General features: G+C 37.8%; 1 protein-coding gene across 1 annotated transcript; it reads right to left on the bottom strand.

Moving 5' to 3' along the window:
* Positions 1 to 7,329: 7,329 nt before the first annotated feature.
* On the bottom strand, positions 7,330 to 7,977 carry LOC114350806 (uncharacterized). The gene is made up of 2 exons (XM_028301742.1): positions 7,942 to 7,977; positions 7,330 to 7,856 (listed from the first exon to the last, which is right to left on the bottom strand). Exon 2 carries the CDS (start codon positions 7,801 to 7,803, stop codon positions 7,597 to 7,599), a length of 207 nt encoding a protein of 68 aa, XP_028157543.1. The 5' UTR covers positions 7,804 to 7,856; positions 7,942 to 7,977; the 3' UTR covers positions 7,330 to 7,596.
* Positions 7,978 to 26,783: the final 18,806 nt, after the last annotated feature.

Genomic DNA, 26,783 nt, shown 5'->3' on the forward strand with positions numbered 1-26,783 from the left:
AGCCTATCAGCAATGGCGAATCTAGGGTTATTTTTCAAGGGGGGTCTGCCTGGCCCCCACTGGGAATCAAGACGGTCTATTCCACTTAGATCACCTGGATTAGATCATCCAGGTGATCAAAATGGATTCCAGGCGACACTGGTCTCTTTTGATCACCTGGTATAGATCACCCAGGTGATCAAATTGGACTCCAGGCGACACTTTGGATTACCTAGATCAGTGGTTTTTAACCTTTAAGTCAAGAGGGGCCATTTTATCAAATTTCTGTCTTGTCAGGGACCACATTTTTTTTTCAAAATCCTATGAAAGGGTAGGTCGATTTCTCGCCCACTGTGCGCCGTTTGCGTTGTGTTGACTCGACTCATTACGTCACGTCACTTGTTTATTACGATGTCTTCGTGGAACACTTGGAATACCACCAGGGACCACCAGTGGTCCGCGGACCACCGGTTAAGAACCACTGACCTAGATGATCAAAGTGATCAAAGGACACCAAACCCAATTAGCACAAAAATGCTTGCAGCGGCCGCTATACGGTTTACCTGGATACTGAAAGCTGTATAAGGAAGCTGTATAATGGTGTTAACAGCGCTTCTTCAGCCCTTATATCACCTGAGTGATCTAATCCAGGTGATCCAAAGTGGAATAGACAGAGTCCTGGACCTCTAGATCTAACACCACTAGACCAAAGAAAGTGGTTCTTTTGCAGTTGTAATAGGTCTCATTTTTCAACAACGTTATAGGTAATGTGCTTATTCCATGAACGGCATATCATATTTAAAATCAACAATTGGTGCTAAAATAGTATTTATTTACTTATTTCATATCTTTGCCATCTGCAGTAACTACAGCAAGGCCAGTGGAAATGTACGCAAATATGGGTTTTACGTAAAAGCAAATAAGTTTCTTTATTGTCCACAGCGTTATCGTGACTTTGTGTGGTAGTATACAAATTGACTGTGACAGCATATAAAGCTAAATAATGTGACAACTTATGTAGTTGTAATAGATGATATTATGCAATGAAACTAGATAGTTTGATGTGAAGTACATAGATACTAGTTGTTACTAGGCATGATCTATTTCAATTTGTGCTGGACTCAAAGGTTCACTCAGTGAAATTAAACGGACATTTTAGGGCACATCTAGACCCAAATTAAGCTTAAGTTGGGAACCAGAAATCCACGTAATGATGTCCAGTGGACTGCTATAGTCTGATGATGATGATAGGGGTGGAAATCCATAGCCATGACCCTGCCCTTATCATCTAGAAGTCTCATGGATGTTAGACGCTAGGTCATTATTACCTCATACTAGATAGGGTGATAAGAGACACACGAAGTAGTGTTGTGATGACGATCGATAGACAAATATCGATAGCAGCACGATAGCGACCTTTTTTCCGTCGAGAAATGCTTTGCGCATACCCACTGGTGACGGCTAGAAGGGAGAGGCGTACTCACAAAAACCTGACGGTCGCCTCCTGGGCCAATAAAACGGGTCCATGAGTTGTTTTTCAACATTTCAACATGGAAATCATTGGGGAGGCCTATGTTCAGCAGTGGACGTCCTATGGCTGAAATTATGATGATGATAGATCTATCGACAACTTATGGATCTTTCGACAACACTATCACAAATCGTTTCACCCGCTATCAATATAACTAGATCGATCCGGTTTCTCCACCAGCTGATTACACACGCTTGTGTCGTTATCAAAAACAATGGCCCGTGTTAAGATTATTGTGATGACATTGATAAAGTGTGGCTTAATATTTTTGGGCGATTTCGCGAATTCAATTGACTATTTCAAGCTCATGATTTAGTCTAGGCGCAGACCACCGACTTTTAGTTGGCCGCTAGTTGGGCCCGATTCTAATTCGTATGAAGAATCGGCCGATACCAAATCGGTGTAATGTGCGCACTTTCATACATCTCCATACTGATTAACAGCCCGACCAAACACCCAACTGTCTTTCCCGATGACTACCTATAACTGCCTTTTCAAAGCGAGAGTGAATAGGCTCTTACAGGGCAGATATGTACCATCCTAGACTGCACTTGACATCAGGTGAGATTCTGGCCAAATAACTGCCTTGTTATGCATAAAAAAAAAGAAAAAAATAACTATAGGCAATCTAAAAGTCGGTGGACTGCGTCTAGGCTTAAGTTCCCATAGTTAATGTCACGGACACATCCCGCAAAAAATCCGATCCGTTCTTTGTAATTTGAATGAGGGTTTTCGCGTATGAAAGATCCGCTAGATGGCGGGACGCGGATGTGGGGTCTGACTGCTGCGTTATTGGTGGATTTTGACATATCTGTCAATGTCAAGTCAAAAATAACCAATCATGCAGCATTTGGACCTTGCGTCTACGTATTTCCATCTGGCGGATTTGTCATACGCGAAAACCCTCATTGCAAACACACATAATGTGTGTTCACATGACAGTCCAGTTATGCAGATCCTGCATTGCTGGGTCCCGAAAAACTGGATTGACGTGGGAACAAGCCCTTACTGTCCGTGATGTAAGTAGGTACTTATATTTTTTGAAGGTTGCATAAACCCTTACTAACTTAACTTCGAACTCCTCCTATGTTCTTCCGTTTTATTTCGTTGCAGATCCATTGACAGTTCAATCCTTCTTTGGGACAAACTTGATCTTTATTGCTTGTGTTTTTATTGGCGGTCAAGCTGTAGATCCTGGCTACACAGGAGTTGCAGCGGTGGGAACCAGAGGTGGGAATAGTCCCGTTTCACAATGATGATATAGGTGACGCAGAAGCTCAAAACCAAAGAATGCACGACTAATTTGTGCCTATCAAATACAATGGAATATTCGAAAATCGAATCTGCGGTTATCGAGCTGGTTTTAAATGTCGTAATTATATCGAGTGATCGAAACCTATTAACCTCGCGCGTGGACGAATACGCAGTATGTGTGTTATTTATACACATTATTATGTATTTTATGTGTATAGTATACGTATGTAGATGAAATATGTAATAGATAAATTATTATACATACTAACTGTACAATCTTATTAATTGATCTCAAATCACTTCGCAAATTGTAGTCAAGGGTGAAACCAGCATGAATTTGGTGAAAAGCTCATAAAACTCATTTATTTTTGCAAATAGGCTTTTAAAAAGCACTTTTTCACGTCCCAGTAGCAACCTTATACCACTGCTTCGGGACAATAAATGGGCCAGTGCTGAAAAGAAGCAGCGCAAGAAACTGTCACTATTGTCAGCCTCCTTTTCAAGGGTTTACAGTCTAAAATATTGGAGGCAGCCAGCAGAGAGAAAACTTCTTTCAAGAAACATTTTGGAAAATGGATGTACCCAAGTGTATAACATTGAACCTAAATAAGGGCAATCTTTTACTATGCATACTAAAAAGAATTGAATTGAAGAATTGATGCGCAAGTTGACTAATGAAGTGAGGTTTTGAGATATCTCTATTTACAAAAAACAAGAGTAAATTTTATCTAGTTCCGTCAAGTTCGATTACCACCAACAAACAAGCGAAAAAAGATTTATTTGTACAGCTAATTGTGTTCTTATTTATTTATTTAACTTTTCGATTACGCTGATCTTTTGAACTTTAGTCGGCCATACTGGATTCTAATTCCCTCGTCTTAATTTATAGGTTATTGATAAGTGGTTACGTCATCTTTAAGGAATGAGACAAAGTAATGGACTGTTTGATTTACAAGTAGTAGTTTGTATATTAATGTATTCAAATATGAAAGTACGAAAGGAAATTTACCTCTGGCAAATTAGAGGGTCGTTCTCCTACAGTGGAGACTGAATGACCTGATGATGATGATAATAAAAGAAGAGTATAATAAAGTTCATCAACATCTTCATAATTTCAGCCATAGGGCGTCCACTGCTGAACATAGGCCTCTCCCAATGATTTCCACAATGGCCGGTTGGTGGCGGCCTGCATCCAACGCCTCCCCGCTACCTTCATGAGGTCGTCGGTATAATAAAGTTGAAATTGAAATTTTCCACAAGGTTCCTTTTGTAACCTAGATGAGCACTAACAAAGGACTTTCTATTCAACCCCTAAAGGGATAAAACGGGGGTGAAACTTGTATGGCGCGATAAAGGTTTTCTTGCCCAAACAAATGTTTCGACACAGTGGCGGCGTAACATAGCTTGACACCTAAGGCACTCCAGAATGGTCTGGTCTGATGCCCCCCAGGATTTTTGAGTTACCGATTCGAAGATGAAAGATGATGTTAGTACGAAACAGCTATATGATACTAATCGCACCCCCATGATCCTTGTCATGCAGATGCGCCAGTGGGTACTAATTTGCGCGACTGTTGTCACCACCCTGATGCTTGGCACCCGGGGCGGACCGCCGCTACTGTTTCGACAACCCTGGACAGACTGTCCTGGAGCCGTAGAACGAGGAGAGCTGACCCTAACCCCCTTACTAATAAAACTTACACGCTCGTTGAACAGTGTTTTAAAGTGACGTTTAGTATGGAAATGTCAATTTAAAACAGTGTTGAACCACTGTGTAACTTTTTATTAGTAAGGGGGTTTATAATTGGAACTAAGACAAAGAAGAAAAAGATAAAGGCTTTCTATGACTGGCTGCATTGCACGCGAGCGTAAACAATATTATACTTAAAATGGAATTTGGACTTATTTTTGAAATTTGAAAACAAGAAAAACATTGCACAAACAAGAAAACTCAATAGATTGCTTCAATAGTTACTGTCCGAGAAGAAATATTATGATCAGATGCATCATTTACTTTAGTAAATATACGGTTGCAATCTTGGTTATACCAGCTCTGATGGTAGAAAGGGAAGACTCTGATTATGAAGATCCTCTTTTTCTTATAATAATAATAATAATAATAATAATAAAATCATTTATTTGCAAGAACATGGTTAGATTGGTGTTAATTTAGTTAATTCCAGCATATTCTGTCGCATGCGACGTGCAAAAGTTTTTGTTCTTAAAGTTATGTTAATTGTTATTGCTACATTTGGTCTTAGATTTTACATATTTTTACAACTCAAAATACTTATTATACTCATAGTTGGTTTTCATTACCATGATAGTAACAAGTAACAATACAATAAATACAGTCATGTATGTATAAGTACTTAAATATTAAGACCAATCTATTTAAAGGCAATGCACTAAATGCACTTTTGAATGTATAATCTTACGAAATCACTATCACTAAATTATCATCTTGTACATACTAAAATGCGCTCTGTCATAAAGACAAAGACTGACGACACTTACTATCTTATTACAATAGTTATTTAAAAACTTTGGAGAAAAAATACTGCAAGCTGAACTGAAACCTAAAACTTGTCTCAAGAAATCTTGTCCAAACTCCTTCATGTCAAATATGATACATGAAGGTGGATATGTAAGTAGGTGACTTTAGGAGTAGGAGTTGAAAAACATAAAAACTATCGAATGAAAATCTCAAAAACCTGGATTCGATGTTTATGTCGGGACGACAGCACATCAAGGTAATCCATTTGGTATCTTGTTCTGTGGTAATAGAGGCAATTTTGCAACAAACTTATAGTCTAATCGGATATGCTATTGCTGTACTTTGTAGTTTTAGAGAACAAAACGTAGTACAAATGACAAACCGTAAAGAGCACCTATACAAACAACCAATCTTGGTCTTACAAAACGACGATTAACGACTTATAGAAAGTCTAATTCCTTATACACTTTACACAATATTTTCACACATCCAACGTACTGTCACTTATAGCATTATATCACTCATTCACTGACACTTCCACAGATCCACATCACTTATAAATCCATGAATTTTCGAACTATGACACTGAAATCTCCGAAATGCTGTTATAAATGGAAGAATACAGTCAGTTGCAAAATTATAATAAAACATCCGCGTATAGGCGCTCGCGATTACGGCAAGACTGTTTTGTTGATTCAATTCATAATTCCTTTGCTCATTATCAGTGTTACAAAGATTATGTGGCATGAAAACTTTAGGTATTGTGCCTAAAAAGTGAAGTCCTCTGAGATTTCTTTATTCAAATGGTTTCTGAACAAAAATTTTACCTAAACTCTAGCCGTCATGTGTCTAACACTCACCAGTCACCTCTATAGGGTAAACGTAAGAATACGAAAAATATTTTTAATGCATCAGTCAAAAATTTTGCTTTTGATAAATAAAATAGATTTTTTTAGTCTAATTGTTGTACATACAAACAATTTGCTATTAGCAATGAAGCAATTTTTTATATAATTATTATAAAAAATATTACCATACATACATTTAGGTCTCTAATCATCATCATCATTTCAGCCATAAGACGTCCACTGCTGAACATAGACCTCCCCCAACGATTTCCACAATGGTTTCTAATCCATGAATAATATTTTGAATTAGTAAAGGTGTAGGCACAAAGCTAATGTACATCTTAATGCAGACTCGACAGTAGTCGCTTCTGCAAGTTCCATAATCTCTGACCCTCCGCGTTCATTGGTCGATCTTATATCAACAGACGGTTCGCGCTAAGTGAACCCAGTGCGTCTCACTTGTCACACGGTTTTGGTTCTTGGGTTATGTCATTTACTATTGATATTGTGTTATACTAATACTAGGTATGTAGTTATTTTAACACTCAATAACCTACATGAAATTAGAGTGACTGATGCCCGTTTTCACAATCAATCCCTAATTTTTAAGTGACCCCTATGAAAACAAATTCCTGTTAAGTGTTACCTTACGGCTCACTTAAAAATAGGAATTAACGACAGGAGTAGTAGCGCGTTTTATCTAAGTACATACAAAAAAATCGCCATTTCCTGAGGGGGACGAGGAAATGTCATTTGTGTAAGCTTTGATGGCCCTGGGACACTATCGATATTTTTGTCGATGAGAGTCATTGCTCTATGGTTCATAGTCTATGACTCTTAAAAAAAATGATGGTTCGAACCCCGCCGCTGGACTATTGTGGTGAACCCATTCGTAACACAAGCTTATTTGGGCAACGGCAACTGTCGGCGACCATCGGTGTTATTCGCGATGCATCGGTAACTGTAGCCGACTTAAGGTAGCCTTTCGAACTAAGCGTCACTGACAGCGTCTTTAGCTTTGGTCTTGTGCCACCAACGCCGCGTCACTAAGTCGCTTCGAAAGGCTAGCTTTAAGACCAAAGCTAAAGACGCTGCGTCTGTGACGCTTAGTTCGAAAGACTACCTTTAAGTCGCAGATATACTGTTGCTCGTCTATGAGCTCCCTTAGTACTTATTTTATGTCAAAAACATTACTTACCCATAATTTTCTTGGGCGGTATCTTCCTCAGTTCTTTCTCCTCATTCTCATCCCTCCTCATCATCTTCCCCCCCTCGTGCCACTTCCGCTTCCTCCCCTCTCTCTCCTCCAAATACATCCCGAAGTCCTCCTCTCTCCCCACCAAGGTCACCCTCACTGAAGACTCCCAAGTGAACGGATCATTACGATCAGACATATCTGGATTGTCCATATACATTACTGGGCCATGCCCGAAACCTAAGCCTAGATGAGGTGAGATGAAATGATAACGGCGTCCCGCTTTCACACGTTAAAACAGAACGAAGAATGAGTTGTATAACTTCTTTATGCCAGTGGTTTCTCTTTGACGGTGGCTTTGGAGGAGTTCGTTCTCGATGCGCAGGAGCATATTGGTGTTGCAGCGACAGAGGTGGTATTGGATGTGGGGCACGAGGGTAGGCGAGGATTGCGTGAAGCGGCTTCCGATCAGATAGGTCGGCTGGCTGATCGCCTCCATGGGTGTGTGGGCTGGCGCGGGGAGACGATGGCTATCTGACGATGCTATGGCTCCTGGAACAAGGGATACGTAAATTAGAATGGAAGAAAAATAGATGATAAATAATTTTGGGGAGACCAAGGAGAGCTGCGACAGTACCTCTAGCATGAACAACTTTCGTCTTGAATCGTTTGCGTATTCGACAAAATTCGATACTCAACCTGCAAATTAAACGATAACGTGACAATTTAAGCCTATTTTAATATAACCAAACAATCAAAAATCTTTCCTCTTTTAGAGTCTTATATTTATTTATAATATTAGTGTGATTATTAATGACTCTTTCATAGCTCGCTTTGTTTGCAAGGATATTTATTTATGAATCCATTAATGATCAAACAGAATTTCTTACCAACATTTCGGTATGAACTGGTAAATTGTTATTCAAATTAAATACTCATAAATATTTTGGTAATAGCTTTTACAATTTTCTGCTTTTCTAAACGATATTTTAGGAGTAATTTGGTGATGAAATCTTATGTGTTGTTTGACATATTAATTGTGTACATTAGGTATGCATTTAGACGAGAAGGAGTGAAACAATGGGCTTGTATATTTATGAATAATTTCGCCTTATAACATTAGTGTAACTAGCTTTTGCCCACGGCTTCCCCCGCGTGAAATTTAGATTGTAGCACAGATCGTTTTATTTATAAATTATAGCCTATATGTTATTCTGATTTATAAACAATAATACTGTAAAGTTTCATCAAAGTCCGTTCAGTTAATAGGATTTTATGCTTTTGCCGGCGGATTCTAAAATCAAAAATCAAAATCAAAATCAAAAATATTTATTCAGTTTAGACCACAAGTGGCACTTATGAACGTCAATAGAAAATAATAAAAAAAGAAAAAGGTAGCCCTTATGGGGCACTTTACATGTCTCCTTATCTTTTGGGCCCTACCAGCGCTTCGAGACAAACATATGGCAAGTGCTGAGAAGAAACGCCGGAACAAACTCAGTCACCACTTATTGCCAGGAATTATCTAACGGTAAGAATAGTCAAATTTAAGTACATCAAATATGTGCAGACTGAACTGACCACGCATCCTTGTCATCAATATAGTCTCGAACCTTGTGACATAAGGGTATTTTTTATATGTATCTTAAATTTGTTTATTGGCAATTCGACAAGGTTGTGTGGTATTTTGTTAAATATGGTAATACATTTCCCCAAGAATGAATTACCTATCTTATGCAACCTAAATGATGGAACAGCAAGTTTATTCTTATGTCTCGTGTTAAATGAGTGGACGTCACTTTTCTTAGTAAATAAATGTATATGTTTACGGACATACATAATGTTATCAAATATGTATTGCGAAGCCACAGTCAATATATTGATTTCTTTAAAAACTTCTCTAAGCGAGTCACGTGGATCCCGTGAATTTCAGTCTGTCATTGAATGACTTTATCGTGCGCATTGTCTCTCTTTGAAAAACAGGGATATAAACAGGGATAGGAACACACTTTGATATTGGACTCTAAGCGCGAGTTTTGATTTCCGTTCATACATATTACATATCTTCTACTATATAAAAATAAGTCGAGTTTTCCTCCCTGACGCTATAACTCTAGAACGCACGAACCGATTTCCACGGTTTTGCATTCGTTGGAAAGGTCTCGGGCTCCGTGAGGTTTATAGCAAAGAAAATTCGGGAAAAGGGGGTAAAACAGGATCCACGCGTACGAAGTCGCGGGCGGCCGCTAGTCTACTATATAAAAATAAGTCGGGTTTTCCTCCCTGACGCTATAACTCCAGAACGCACCAACCGATTTCCACGGTTTTGCATTCGTTGGAAAGGTCTTGGGCTCCGTGAGGTTTATAGCAAAGAAAATACAGGAAAATTTAACAAACGAAATTCCACGCAGGCGAAGCCGCGGGCGGAAAGCTAGTTTGGTATAATTTTAAACGTATAATCACAACCAAAAGCATATTGAAATTTGACAGTAAGTTGACGGACGGATTGCGATTAAGATTTATTATAGAAACCCGGTGATAGTGTGGATTTTGTGAGCAAAACACATTGAAGTAGAAAACTGAAAAAGTTAATCTAATGTAGGATGTATGTACAATGTACATGATTCGGTAATTTAACGTTTCAGTAAACGCCGCGATGTGTGTCAGAGTAACGGACGAAGACAATTACTTAATTGCTGAATTAGTTTAGTTTAGTTGTGATTTTAACGTGCGTGTAAAACAGTCAACGTAGTAGAAAATTGGATTGGAGAAGATATTTCTGGGATTTATTTCCAATAAGTTTTCCAAGTTCCTAACGAATATGTGATTTTTTAAAGTGAATAAGAGATATACAGTTCTAAGTTTTCAATGATTGAATAAATATGATAGGACTACAATAGTGTCAGAATAAAATTGTATGAAACTACTGTAATGTTCTACCTTTAGTTTACGCAAGTATATTTCTAGAATAATTATTTTATTTAGTCAAAATTCTTACGTGTATCATTTACTCACAGAAATTACTACCTTAATTGAAGAACCATACAGTTAAAGGCGAAAGTACATGAGAAACGAGACATAAAAAAAAACCTCAAAACATTATAATAAAAAATCTTAATAAACATTTTAATATTAATCGATAAAATAAAAACCACCGCGATTACTTCACACCACTATCTCACCTTTCAGAGTCCTCAAAGCACAATCAAAAATCACAAAACTTTTGTCCAATATCAGTTCAAATCAAATCACGTCGGCCATTTTGGCGAATAACCACATTAGTTTGGCCATGATCCAGCCATCCCCATCCTTGAGGTACATCATAATTTAATCTACCATCATGCACTTTGATACGGCGCACGATTACTATCAAATAGAAATTTCCTGTGCAGACCCTTTTTCACTATCGTCCCAACGCTCAGTTTGCACGAACGAAGAACATGGGAGGTACTGATGGATAAATTGATGCTCGCGAGACGGTCAAATGAATAAGTACGCAATATTGTTGTTAATTCGCCGGCCAATAGCGTACATGGACGACGTCGTTGTGGATGCTCGGAATTGGGACCACTTGCCTCGCAGGGTCACATAATGGCCGGGTCAAGACGGAGTTGGGTACCGTTGAGGAGATAATGGTTCTGTACTAGGTTCGCAAGTACCGTGCTGATTTATTCACCGTTTAACTGTTACGTATGTACCTCAGGAATCTCAGGATGAAGCCAACAAAGATGACTTATTTACGTATCTTACACAAAGGACCTCACGACTTCTTTCTTTGTACCATATTTTCAAGAAACGTTATGTATAGTATACCCACAGGAGACTCGAGACAAATAGTTCACTTTTAAAACCAATGATTAAATGTGCAATGTCTTGTTTAATTTCAACTATTTGGTATTTACGGATGTAAAAAAAAACTGAAACTCTTATATAAAGGGGCTCTTTACATGTACTATTATCTTTTTGAGCACTACTAGCGCTTCGATCATAGTAATATGGTAAGTAGGTAGCAGTTAAAGGGGGTGAACTGCGAAAATAACTCATATGATAAAAATAGCAACCCAAGAGTCGAAAATTCTTAGAACCCTCCTTATTCATAAGATGACAAACGTTAATTAATGTAAAAGACTACCATCTTTTGTCTCTTTAACGAATATTTTGAACACGTGTTCATTGTGTCAATAAAAAAATTAGTATCGTGAGTACTCGATGCATTTGCTGTCAAAACATAATTGGACCCATTTNATATCCCACCGCTACCTGCTCAGTTCTTCCTCGAGTTCGGCGAGCCTCATGTCAGTCCGCAGTATGCGAGTGTTAAAGATTGCCAGGGCTAGAGATCCGTCCGGTGCTGCAGGAGTTTTTGTCGCCTCTTACGACACGCCATTCATGACACGCTGTTCCTGGTAGGGAAGAGTACTTATTCTTTATGGCCGTTCCCACACGGCACAAAGAAGTTAATATACAGAAAAATATCAGAAGCAAGGCCGTGATGACAAAAAATGACATGGACTTACTTTAGCTTACAGGAAAAGCTATATCTGAGGCTAAACTAACAGAATATTAAAAGTATTCTGCATCTAATACCAAAACGACACACACTATTTCTACAAAACCCTGAAAAGCAGCAACATAGAAGACCATATCGACAATATTACCGGGCCTATCGATTTTGAGGTAGAAGACGATAATAATAGTGATTTTAGTTTGAAGGGTTCGTGATTCCAATTCACCATCTAATAAAAGGCATTAAAATCTATATTTATACATATAGAATGACTTTTAATTTTAGATATGTTACGGTTAAAGATAGGCGTGAACATAAACTTAAGATTAGCCGGCTAAACTTAAGTTTATCTTCGAGAAGCAGCTAAAGTTCGATAACATGTTAGTTTGCGTCGTGATATTCCATCTTTAGCCGGCTAATGTGCACATTAGCCAAAACGAAACGGCTAAAAATGTATTCTATGGGCGCGCCAGGCCGGCGGAGGGCTTGAGGGGGCGGTGGGGAGACAACGCGCAATTTGTAATTTTAACACACTACAGAAGATCCTATAATGACCAAATGGTTCCTTATTATTTTATTTTAATGATTAGGTAGATATTATTTTAAGTAATTAATATTTTGTTATTGTAATAATTGTAATTTTAAATACCTACATAGTAGGGTGGTCCTTTTTTTTCGACTTTTGAATTATCCCCGGGGCACTTTCTCATTCGATTATATACCTCTAAATATGAAATTAGCTATTTTTGTTTTTTTTTTGGTTAAGATTTAGAGGTCGCTACCAGCTGTCAAAATATTTACAAAAAGCTTTGAAGATCTTAAATCATGGTTTCATAAATGTTTTATTTAAGTGTTTATATCACATTTTACATGCAAATGAACATCGCATAGATATAATAGACAATCACTTCTTGTCCCCTTCTCCCCTCAACCCCTCTTCTGTACCGACCATGGTACCGACGCGTCGAGATACTAACAAGTCAACTCTTATATCTTAAAAATAATTGATTCAAATATGTACATTGTACATAATATCTTAGTTCATAGCAACAACAATAATTTTGTAATATTTTTTTTGGCTTCGGCTAAAAATAAATGAATCTAACAAATACAGATTTCGTATTTTTACTTAAAATTCAAACCTTGGTAGCGACCCCTAAATGTCTTTTAAAAATTAAAAAAATAATAATAAAAGACTTTCATATGGTATATATTCAAATTACGTGGTGCCCCGCAAAATATAAGAAAAAATTTTTTTTTCGTAGGAATAAGGACCACCCTACTACATAGGTAGGTACATAAAAGTATGTGTAATAAAAGTGATTATTTTTTAATAAAGTTTTCGTGTCAAAATAGTAAACATTATTACGTTGTTTCCTTTTCCATTTCCTTCTACATTTTTAGCCAAGGGCCTGCGGTTACACTTAAGTTTAGCCGGCTAAAGATAGAAGAAACTAACATTAACACCTCGTCGAAGATAAACTTAAGTTTAGCCGGCTAATCTTAAGTTTATGTTCACACCTATCTTTAGCCGTAACATATATATCACAACAATGAAATCTTACATACATTTTGCAAGAAGGAACTAAGCAACAAAAAATGTTTTTGCAAGAAAGAACCAACCGGTTTTTAACGATTTACTTTAACTTTAACTTTACAAAATTTATAAATCTGATATTCCTAGATAGGCTGCAGTATCCCACATAAGATTAACAAGTAATCATTCATTTATATATTATGTATGCATTTTGCGCACTCTTTTTACAAAAGTCTCATTTTCTCGAAACCACCCTGCTGTGGGTTGGTTCTTGTTTGCATAAATGGGTCCAATTATCGTTATTGCTACTAAAATTGATTGTAGCAAATCGTACTCCTAATTGTAATCGAGTAGTGAAATAGGGATGTAATAGTTCTGTGAGTTAACATAACAATATCATGTCTTCTTGCTCTTGCGCATAATATTAAAGCTTGTTGAGTTCTCTATTTTAAATGTGAATGTACTCTTAGATGAGATGAGACATACTTGAGTATTCTGCAAATACTTATTTATTTGTAAGTTACAACAACTGTATCTTACATTGCGATGTAAGATACACAGGTTATAGTTGAAGTCGGGAAGAAAGAAAGAATGATGATGATGAATTTTGTGATGATAAAATACCTGAGATAATTTTTCATCTATACTCAACATCAAATAAATCGCACCTTCCGCGACGCGATCTTTAAAGATTTTCTTCTGACACAATCATAGTGCCCTAACAATATTGGTGTTATTTGAAAGCCCAATAAATAAAATTATAAAAAAACTTATTTAATTTTTTTATTAACAATTAACTGTTACCATAAATGTGACTTGAAAAAAGGCTTCACTTGGGGCTCACCTCTGGGAACAAGTAGACCAATTTTTGTGGTTATAAAACCAAATAATGATCTCACGTGTCCTCTTTAACAGATGGATAACGATTAATCCCAATTTAACAGTTTTATAGCCATAAAAATTAGTTCAAGCGTAACTACCTATCTTTTGAAGAAGACACTCTGGATCCTTCTAAAGACACATTTTTGGGGTAAAAACCTTTCCTTTAATGAAATGTACCAATGTTGATGGGAAGTGGGGATGTATACGTTTGAAAAGTGCTTGTTGCGGGAGGTGCGATTTATTTGAAGCCGAGTGTAGGTATATATTAATTAATTAATATCTATCTATATTTCTATATCTATATCTATATATATATAAAAGAAAGTCGTGTTAGTTACACCACTTATAACTCAAGAACGGCTGAACCGATTTAGCTGAAAATTGTCAGGGAGGTAGTTTAGAGCCAGGAGAAGGACATAGGATACTTTTTATCCCGTTCGAAATAAAAAAAAAGTCTGCTTATTTATTGCCATTAAGGCGGAACAAAGTTCGCCGGGTCAGCTAGTTTTTTTTATAAGTTACCCTTATCATTATAGGTAGCTTTATTGAGATACCTTTTCAACATAGAATTTTCGAATTTAAGTCCATTCATGATTTTTCCAACCTACCTAATAAACAATTTCGCTATAATAATCACATAATTTTATTACTTTTCAGCATAGATAAAAGATCTACAGTTTGATAGTGAACCTGATCTTAATATTTTTTAAATAACTTGAAAATATCGAAATTCCTAATTTAACAATCTAACCTACGAAGTTTTAATGAAGTCTTGAACTTCGTTATAAAATACGGCTTCGAGAAAGACAAATTAGTGGAAGTAAATAGAGACGACTCTTTGCTTTATAAGGAAGACAAATATTGTAGGCTAAGTATCTAAATTAAGGACTACAAATATAGGCCCCTTAATCCAACATATTCGCACGCGATTTTAAAATTAAGACTAAGAGAACAGTTCTTTAAGTTTGTACAAACAATTAAAAACAATCACTTGTAATGGACGCGCTGTGGCAGCCGTTTGCTGATTTTAATTGATATTTATTACGGACAATTAGAGGATGAGCACACAGAGTTCCTGAGGGACTCTCGGATAATTTTTATGGTTCGGATTTGGCTTGATTTTATCGTTTTTCTCGTAAATGTTTTTGTTAATGGTTTTGTGAGTGCCGACATATTTGACATTGTTTATAAGGTTAGCTGTTTCCCACGGGTGGGATGTCATGATTTTGTCAGATTGTGTTAGTCAAATCGTTTTCTTTTCCACTTTTTTAGGGTTCCGTAGTCCTGACAAGGAACCCTTAGAGTTTCGATATGTCTGTGTGTCCGAGGTTTTGCTTGGAAACTATTGGCACTAGAGAGCTGTGGAGGTATGTATATTAATCACGCCGACAAAATGGTAAAACAAAATTATGAAAAAAAATTTTTTTAGGGTAGCTCCCCTATTAGTGGGGATGAATTTTTTTTCATCTTCTACCCCATCGTGTGGGGTATCGTTGGATAGGTCTTTTAAAATGCCTTAGGGGTTTCTAAGACTATTTTTGCATTTAGGGTTTTGTTTGCAAATTATTAAAGGTGCCATTTTTTGTTAGAGTAGGGCGTCTCCCCACCTCTAAAAACTAAACTGTTGGCTTGAAAAATTTGGAAGAATTCGTAATAATACTGCCTTTCATGAACTTTCAAGGAAAACTATAACGGTTAAGATACATCAGTTAGTTTAAGGTGTAATAGTAATTTGAATCATGTATTATAAAATTTCTTAACTAGTAAAAATTCCTTAGAAGAAAATATTAAAAGTGACTTAAGATGAAGTGATTGCTTGCTTCTGAAATATATTGTGTTAACGACGGACAACTACGGAACCCTACACTGCGCGTGACACGACACGCATAATTATGGCCAATTTTCTACACTAATATTGATACAAGAGTGGTTTGATTGTTTATAATGTCGAAACTAGTGGACCGATTGGAAAAATTATTTCACCATTAGAATGCTACATTATTTTTGCAGAACATAGTCAGTACGAAGCTGAGTCAGTTAAATCCGTATTCGATCTTTCGATGATGATTTCGGTTGACTTTCGCTGCTCTTTCTACATTTTCTAAAGTGTGTAGAGTGTAGGCCGTATCAATTTTCCTCTGGTAAATAAGAGGGTCGTGCTCCTGCAGTGGAGACTAAATGACCTGATATTGATAGAGTCGATATATCTGTCGCAGTCGGATTGTATAATCCGCCGTTTTACATTACCACTAGGCATTTTACATTACAGCTCTGTTTTGTAATACGGCGGTTTAACGTTTAGGCGGATTGTCATTGCGATACGTTCTTCAATACGGCGGCCCACGTTTAGCCGCATCGTACTACTATAGATTGTAGGGTGACCATACTTACAAAATAAAACAATGTTTAATGAAAATAAATTTTAATAAGACAGATTTTAAGAATTATTGTCTTCGTTACTGTATACTAAATAATATATTTAGCTTTAGTCTTTTTAGACATTAAAAATGATCACAGGGAACAGGTAACTCAAAACAATAAAGTTTTAGTCATTTTTCTTAGTTATTTTTCTTTAAGATAAAATTATCTTCACCGGCCACAGCCATGATTTCATATTTTTACACTAATATTATTGTGTAGGATTCCGCCGAACACCAGAATCCATAGCCACTTTGTCCGGCAGCGCCACGGTATTGAAAATAGGAACTAAAAACTATCAAAGCGGCGGGTAATGACACGCTGTTTTACATTACGGCTAGCCGTATTGAAGAACGTTTGGCGCCCGTCCCGTAGGATCTTCAATTTGGATCCAATCAAATCCTTGCGAGTATCGGATCAGGAATTAGCTGAACTGTCTTGGGACCCGCATCGATATTAACCTAATGTAAACAGGAGAAGTGTGTTCGGAATTTGTATGAGCTTAGGCTGCTATGGTATGAATGAATCCATGTCAAGGTCATTAATGACACCAGGGGGCGTAGTGTGAATTTACGTCAACCGTATTCGATGTCGACTGCGTAAAAAAGTGACATTAAATGTATGAAGGATTGTACAGCGCCCCTAGCGGAAACTTTCAAGAACTAAAATCTTCATATATTTTTTTACGCGCTCGCTAGTGACGACGTTTAATGTAAACTCACACTAAGCCCTCTGAATGTACTTCCATTAAACTATTTTACTACCAACATAATAAAGCTTGTTAGTTTCCACTGCAGGGCATCTCTCTAGTTTACCATAGACCACAATACATTGTCAACTTATAAACCAACAAATTACTATGTATATCTTTAGGATACTAATATTAGATTCATAAAAGTACGTACCATTCACTATATCAGCTTTAAACCAAGATTTTTTTCCACTTTCAGAACAAATTCTTCAACTTCGTAAACGTTATCTTCATCACCAGCATAGGGTTGATTTGGACAACAATTTCCATTAATATTATTTGAAGGCGCCAATACCAAAATATGTCGGTCTCTCTCTGTCTCAAGTGTAGACGTTGTTTCTCTTTCTAACTAATAAAGCACTGGTATTCGGCGGCGGTGATGCTTTCGTTGTCTGAAAAATAAGAAAAAGATCTTTTAAGAAAATTACAACAATTTAGAATTCCATAGGAGGATATTTTCTCGTGGTTTTCGTATTTTGGTAGCCAGAAGACATATTTTTGCACCAATATAGTTCTTTCATATACCAAGGACGTTCGATGTGGGTCGCAACAATAATACTTACTTAATTCTAAGTGAGATATTACAAATCCTACATAATTCTCGTTTTTAAGTCGTGCTTTATGTCTATGTCCTTAATTTGTGATCTCCCATAATGATAGCTATATCTACTTTGCAACTTCACATGAAAATCACACACAAGACATTAGACACAATTCAAATCATAGGATTATCTTAAAAGGGTCAGAGGTTGTCGATACAAAAGGGAATAATGTTCTTTCCTATTTATACATTTTTATGAAAAATAACTACTAAATTACCTAGTTGTGACAAAATGTTTGTTTCCCGTCATCTAATTTGCATTAATTAATATAGTTTTACCTCAGATTTTAAAGTTAAATACACTTTTCAGGCACCAAAGCTTTTACAATTTTCAGATTTCAGAACCACGACTGCCTTTGAATATTTATAATGACGTGTTGCCCGCTGATATAATATTTTACAACAGAAAACAACAATATTCCGCTATCTCAAGTGAAAATCTAATGGCATACAAGTACAACAGTAGAAGTATGCAGTAGGATCACTTATACCTAAACTTAGTGTGGGGTCCTTCAGGGCTGCATTTTGGGGCCTACAACCTACCCTCTTAAGAGTCCCTTCCCACGACAATCCAGGTATCCTGTAAAAAGAGTGCCTGCAAAAAATGAGATGTCTCCGTGGAAAAGGCCTCTTAAACCTAAACTTTGTGTAGGGTATTGGGGTCCTTCAGGGCTGTATTTTCGGACCTACGACCTTCCCTCTAACTAAAAGGGAGATGCAAGAATAAATTCGACTGATTTGCTTAGCAAAAAATATCAAAACTCTACGAGACTCTGTTGTGCACGAAATAATGCTCCATGATTTAATTCGACATTTCCTCTACGAAAAAAGGAGTACTTTTATTTGGTAATATTTAATATAAGAGATGTTACGAACGGCCTCCTTTTAATAGTCTATGTTTTTATAATTTTATTTTTTACTATGAGTTGTCATCTTGTCAGCTGTCTGTTTGGTTCGATATCCCTGTGATCCTGTATGTTCCTTTATTCCTTAATATAGCCCTTTCCCTGAGCCCGGGTATCATTTTTACTCCTTTTTATCCCAATTCCTAACATTTTTAATAAACATTGCAGTCGTGTGAAAGAAAATTTTGAATAAAACTAACAGTCTCAGAGTTTATCTGTGAACAAGAGGATCCAATAGTCACTTAAAAGCGTAGATAGTAGCCTTGCCAAAATGAAAAACTGGATTTATTTCTTACTATGACTTTAAAATTATTTTAAATGAAGTTTTTTTTAGGTATTCAAAGAAATTTCTGGAACGCAGTAATTCTACTCACACCCACTCAATTGTACTACAAACTACAACTACACGTGAAGGGAAGCCTCTTGTTTCAAGCGTCCAATCAACAAATCCCACACTAAAATGAACCTTAACACCATGGTAACAAGGAGTAATAGTCGCCATCAGACTTGAGGATACGTTGAGTGCATTAAATTGAGATTCATTGTGGTGATGTTCAGTTAAAACTGGACTTGACGGGTTGGGTGTAGTATTGCACTGGCTGGGCTCTAGAGCGTCCGCTGCGAAGTCTAGAAAAGATTGGAGACAAAAAAAACTGAAGGAATCATTAGAGACGAAGGATCTTTTGATAAAAGGGATGTGAAAGAAGATGGAAATGGTTTATTGATCGTTTGGGAAAACGAAAAAGGTAAAAACATGAAAATATCGGGGTTTTTGGGTCTTGTCGATGTTTGCAGGAAATTAAATTTAAAAAACTTGGAATGGTTATAATAAGAGAGTTAATTAAGAGCGATGTAATAATGAATTTTGGAATAGAAACGTTGAAGACTGTCAAGATAATTTTTTAAAGTGGGTAATATTTTTTTTTAAATATAACAAAATAACTGATAAAAAAATTGCATAAATTCTATTTAGAATCAAAACTTGGGTTTATTGTAATGTGAAGAGAGCTTACTCCCACAAAATTATCACAAATATGTTATGTTAATCATTTATAACCATATTAATTATTAAATAAATTACCCGAGAACTTTAGTATAAATATCGTCCACAAAACATCTTCCACAAATTAAACAACCAAAATCCAACCATCTAAAACCGCGAAGTTACGTAACCTCCTTCCAATCCCAAGAACAACAAAACAAAAAAGAAAAACAACTCACCAAAAAGCATCAAACGCGGCAAACGGGCCATGCAGACCCATTTTGAGTTCCATTTCTAAAAATTCAAATTCAAATCTGACAGGAGAAAAATGGCGGATGCCGCGCGCTCACACCACAAGAGTCTGGATTGCAGTGCCTCGGATTGTAAATTGTAACAATGAGGGGGCTTACAATTGGGAACAGATAGAATGAACGCTTAATAGTGTCGGCTGCAGTTTGGGACTCGACAGCGGTTTAGTTAATTCAGTAGTATATCTTGAGCCGAGGAGAATATGAATTTGAATTCTGATTCGTTATTTACGTTTGTTCCCGTTGAGTTGATTTTGTGTAACACTGTTAGATGGTGAAAACAAGGTACGAAGCAACTTTTCATCGAAACACAAGGACTATTTGGCCAATAAGAATGACCGAGGAAGAAACCCAATTCATCATATTCATTATAAGAGACCCTTAAACAGTGGCGTAGCGTTCCTTAGATGTGCCCTGTATCAAAAAGTGCATTGCCTTTAAACCCAGAACCCTGCTCTGTCGAATGGTTCGTCCGATTCCCGTATCATTGATACGGCGCCGGCGGTAGCTAGGTACGCCTCTGCCCTTAAGCCTTTTGTTGACGAGCCGGTCATACTACCCGGTCCGGCGTCGAACCGGTTCGTAGCCTGGTCGACCACCGACGAAATTACCGGCACCGGTCGGGAACCGGTAAAAACCGGTTCATATTCCCGTGGATGTCGTAAGAGGCGAGCGACTAAGTTCTCACTTCGTCGCCTCTTATGAGGAGAAGAGTCCACGGGAAGAGTGAGGATATCATAAAGAAATATCCGAACCTTAGGCTTCCCCAATTCGTCTGGTCACCGAGGGGAGTCTAAGCCAAATTCTTTATTTACATCTGTTAAATAAAGATGCCATCAGCTCTGCGAGTTATGTGCCCCGCCCACTGCCACTTGATTTTAGTGATTCTGTGGGCTATGTCAGTCACTTTAGATCTTTTCATTTCTGATTAGATCACGCAGGGAAACTCCGAGCATAGCACGCTCCATCGCCCTTTGGGTGACCACGAGCCGGAAGACGTCGTGGGCAGACCTCCCATTAGGTTAACCGAGGATCTGGTGTAGGTTGCGGGAGGTGCCTGGATGCGGGCGGCGCAGAACCGGTCTTTGTGGAAATCCTTGTCCAGCAGTGGACGTCATTCAGCTGAAACGAACGATCGAAATAAAGAGGATCTTACTCTAGCAATGGAGACTAATTTTACCTGATGAAACCAATGGAATTTCAAGCAATGTAAGTTGTAACACAGACAGGCGAAGTAGTAAGCGATCGCTAGTATTATCAAATGGTAAGCCAGACAGGTACTCTATTATTATCTGTTCGAGGATCAATTTATATTGATAGGATTAGTCATTGCAGAAATGTAGACACACACTCAAGTTTATTTCCTAGCTAGACAGCTAGCTAGGTTATATAGCTGTCTGACTAATGAAGGTTACTGATTACCAGATATTTCATCTGCCCCTATGTAAGACCTAGGCTAGGCTGTGAAACTTATAAATGTGAACTTCCTAATTTGAATAGGTTATTAGTAACTTTCTCTAAGATCGGTAAAAATGGCCGTTAACTCTTACTACACTACAAATGTCAGACAAACTACTCAACAGAAGTAACATGGAAAGCATTGGGGGAGGCCTATGTTCAACAGTGGACGTCCTATAGCTGAGATGATGATGATGATGAAAAAAAGTAAAGGTGCAGCCGCGGGCAAAAGCTAGTTGGAAAAAAAATCTTAGATGATACCACAACAAAGATGTGCGTGGTTTAAAATTTCAAATAAATGACACAGAAGCTAGGTTACTGGCCATCAACAAATCAAGAAATTTATGAAAACTTCTTCAAAAAAATCCGGCAAAGGGAAACCCCCAGTCAACAGGGGTGTATTCTGAGACCACTGTTATTTATGTAGTTCTTTACTATTAGAACTACAAAAAAAATTACTAAGCCTTAGAAATTAAAGCATAAACTTACTATTAAAGCGTGCTTTCATTTAGAAATTAAAATATTTCCTATACGATTAAACAATGGCATGACCGATAAATAAATTAAAGATAAATTCAAATACTATAATACCTACACTTCCTAGTAATGCAAGTGTTTATTATTTCCATTTATAATTTATCTGAAATAATTCTGTGTAAGGCCTTTGTCCAGCAGTGGACGTCTTTCGGCTGAAACGAACGAACGAACGAACGAACGAATTCTGTGTAAAGCCGCTAAACCTATTTTGATTATTTTTGTTGTTAAATTGAATTTAGGGCGTATGTTGATGCACGCCTTTATGCCTTGTGAGTGTGAGGCACAAAGAAAACAGTTCTGCCTCTTGATAAAACTAAAAAAATATACAGTCCAAAAAAGTGGACTTAAAAGCAGAGAAATAATTATGTCATTTTTTAGGTCAATAATATACCATGATTGATATCTTCGGAGTCGGTGTCAGCTTGCCAACTGTCAAGGTTAAAAAACCTTTACATTTGCAGGATAAACAAAACAGTAAAGTAAACAGTTGATCGTGTCATCCACGAAGACGCGCCCCCATCTTTCTACCGCTAATGTTTGAGTGTTATCGGTTACATGCTAAATTATCAATGAGTGCACACGCACACTATACTAATGACACTCGGATTGCTCGGACCAAACTCCCCGCACCCCGCGCTTCCCTCGACACGAAATTGGTGGGGCGCGTCGTGTACGTTACTCCAGCTGGAAAGTAGCTCTTAGAGTGATATGAGTAGAACGTATAATTAGTTCCCTATTAAGAAGGATCGAATACAGTTTTCAGTGAGCTTGTATGTTTTGTTATTCAGGCGCTACACGATTTTTTCGGATTTTGAAGAAAGCTCGATTACTTGATATTTATAAATATTTTCATATACATGTTTGTTTCACATATACGCACAAATCAAGAGCTACTCGTGTGTGTTTATTCTATAGGCGCACATGTAACGGTTATTGAGATAGAGCATTCTGCAAAACGTTACCCTGGCAGGAAATGCAATATCTCGAGAACCTTAAGACGCACAAATCACATTTTCAGCTCACATAATAGAACAAATATAAGCTATCTTCTCGTACACAGTTTTTCTCTTTCCGATCATTCGTTTAGAATTTTCCTGCTAGAACAACGTTACTCCAGCAGGAATCGTTTTTTCCGTTTTGTACCAAAACGACAGCACGCACAAATCTCTAATTTGGCGCACATTTACACCATGTTGGGAACTAATTATACGTTCTACTCATATCACTCTAGGAGCTTCTTTCCAGCTGGAGTAACGTACACGGGCGCGTCTTCGTGAATGACACGATCTATACTCCTATGGGTTTTGCTTAATTTCCCGAAAAGAGACTTAGAAGAGGAATACCATTGCCCCATTGGTATATGAATAAAAATGACTGCTGGAAAGACTACTTGACCAATTTTGCTTTAAACCAGGGCCAGGGGTGTACTCGCTTCCTCAAGCCAGGCCAGCGTGGGGAGTGTAGGCCAAATCCTCTATTTGCCTCTGGTAAACTAGAGAGGGTCGTATTCCTGCAGTGGAGACTAAATGAACTGATGATGATGACAAAGGTGTAGGTACTAGAGTCCGTTACGTTAATAAGTTTGAAAAGAGGGACGTTTTGCCGCAGTGGAGACTTCATGACCTGATGATGATGGTGTACTAAAGTCCGGACTACTAAAGCTACTACTCGAAAAAACTAAAGTATCAAATACCAAATAGCTTCGGCCGCACTATACGAGTAGTAAGCCGTCACATCACTTGGTTAAAATATGTTTTAACGAGAGCACACTGATGCACGAATGAATGGACAGGATTGCGATTGCCGAGCGAATGTATGTTCGTTCAATAGGGTATATGCCTATATGGTACCATATTCATTCAGGGGAACTTTGTACATGTCTTTTTACATAGTACTTGAACATTTCGATGGGTTCGTCCAGTGTCTAAGTAGCTCAGATGGAAGAGCAGTCGCCCGGCAAGCGAAAGGTCGTGGTTTCGACTCCCGCCTTAGTCAGTTCGATTTTTTCAAGTTATTTACAATTTAGTTTAGTTAGGTTAAGGAAACCGACGATCTAGCGAAGGTCAACGTCGAACGGACGTTATGGAAACAAGTCTTTGCCCAGTAGTGGACGGGATTAGGTTCAAACGATGATTAGGAGATAGATACATTAATAGAATTTCCTTTAAAAATAACCCAAGAAACTCAAGCTCGTATTCACAAACGATACTTGCATAAGTGAAGCAGCAAATCGAACGCACAAGGTTGAATAGAACTCTGTGATTGGTTCGTGTATCACCCTGTGCGTCCACGCGCACTGTGAGACCTCATAGTAATGTTTGTGAATTCGGGCGTTGGATATTAATGATCTATTATGGGACACATGGTCCATCTTCGTCCTGATTAAAGATTTTCCGTTGTAGATCAAAAATCCGGCAATAAAATAATCAAGAACGTTAAAAGCTAAGACCAGCTTAAAGTCGGGAAATATAAAACCTTGGTTTTCCACATGTTCCCCACTTTATAACTGGATCATTCCAGAGTAGATTTATAACTCTATGTCTTGTTGTCGTTCTTTATTCGCTGTCTAGAAAAATAGGTATATCTGCTTACTTTTAACGATTTGTCTGTAACCAAACTGTTTACGTGACATTGTTCTCAAAACCAAGTCGTTGCCAAAATAAAAGAAGCTAGGCCGGTTTCAAGTATCTTCAGTATAGGGTGTAAGGAGATAGATTGGCAAAAACGTAACCCTATCGTTGTGAGTTCGAAAAATTCAGCGGGGGTCCAGTCTCTTTAGTAAAGTTACCAACGCTGCAACAACGTCAGTATTGGAATTTCGAAATCGCTTCACTAGAGCAGTGTTTTTCAACCTGGGGGATCGCCAAGCCTCTATAGGGGGGTCGCGAGAGGTCGTAAATCTACCTCAGTAAAAAAACAGTAAAGATAGATTTATCCGAAATCTAATTATGCAAATGCATAAAAAAATTAAATGGATTGAAATATTCAGTTCCCACAACATCTTTGTAACATTTTAAAATGCATGAAAAAAAAAGCGAGCGGTAGGGGGTCGCAAAATATTTTTTCATGCTAGGGGATCGTGTCATGAAAAAGGTTGAAAAACACATTTTTATAGTTTACCAATACGTATTGTTATTCGAACCCTGTATTTCGTATACATATAGGTACTTACATTATGTAAGGAGGAAGCCATATCAACTGCTATCTGAAGTAATAATACAAGTGCTTAATCCTTTTAGTTGGTATTGGCATTGATTAGTCAGACGATTCTGTCTCTGATTCCAATATAGAAAGGTTCTTGGATGGATATTTTGCCGATAGACTTACTAGACCACGTTCGTAATTACTCATTGCATAATACATCATCAGTTCATTTAGTCTCCACTGCAGGAGCACGACTCTCTAATTTACCAAAGGCAAATGAAGGATTTGGTCTACACTCCCCACGTTGGCAAGAAGGCTCCACTCTTCCTGTGTATTCAAAAGAGGAGCTACCAGGACATCAGGCCTACCAATATGGTAGTTAGAACGCATTCTTTTTGTTCTTAGGACCGCCTTATTCATCCATCCATATCCTGCACTTTCAACCTAATCTTTTTTAAGTCATAAAAGTAATTTACTTTCTGCAAATAGCGCTTTTACAGTCTTTGAAAAGTGTGTGTTGCCAGTGATGGTATACGGATCTGAGACGTGGTCGCTTGATTACTACTATGGACAAGTTTCCTTGCGTGATCGAATCAGAAATGAGGAGATCCGCAGGAGAACCAGTTACTGACATAGCCCGCAGTATCGCTAAAATCAAGTGGCAGTGGCACATAGCTCGCAGAGCTGATAGCCGTTGGGGTTGGGGCAGAAAGGTTCTCGAGTGGCGACCACGAGCCAGAAGACGTAGTGTGGGCAAGCCTCCCACTAGGTGGACCGACGATCTGGTGAAGGTCGCGGGAGGTGCCTAGATGCGGGCGGCGCAGGACCGGTCTTTGTGGAAATCCTTGGGGGAGGTCTTTATCCAGCAGTGGACGTCATTCGAATGTAACGAAAGAACGAGCGCCTTTTACACGTCCCAGTATTATTTTTAACCCTACCACTTCCGAGTCAATGAATGGGCCAGTGCTGAGAAGCAGCGCAAGAAATTCAACCATTTAATTATTGACATCACCAGTCTCGCCATGAGTGTCCCATCTAGAAAATTCGCACATCCTTGTCCAATTAAGGCATTAGTCCGATCAAAGCACGATCATGGCCATTCTACCATCGTTCGACCATTGTCAACGCAAGGACCAAGGTTAGGTAATGATCCAATTGATTGACTATTGAAAAGCGGTTGGTAACAGCATTTTACGGCGCTATTGGGTAACTAATGAGTTTTTCCGTTAGTTCGTTTCAGCCTTAGATTAATAAAATCTAATTTTAATTAATTAATTAATCTAAGGTTTCAGCCAAATAACGTCCACTGCTGGACAAAGGCCTCCCCCAAGGATTTCGACAACGACCGGTCCTGCGCTGCCGGCATCCAGATATTTCCCGCGACCTTCACCAGATAGTCGGTCCATCTAGTTTTTATAGAGGTCAGATGTATTCAAAAACATTTCAAAT

Source organism: Ostrinia furnacalis, unplaced genomic scaffold (genome assembly GCF_004193835.3).
Source record: "Ostrinia furnacalis isolate ACB-3 unplaced genomic scaffold, ASM419383v2 OfSCF0986, whole genome shotgun sequence".
Lineage (NCBI taxonomy): Eukaryota > Metazoa > Arthropoda > Insecta > Lepidoptera > Crambidae > Ostrinia > Ostrinia furnacalis.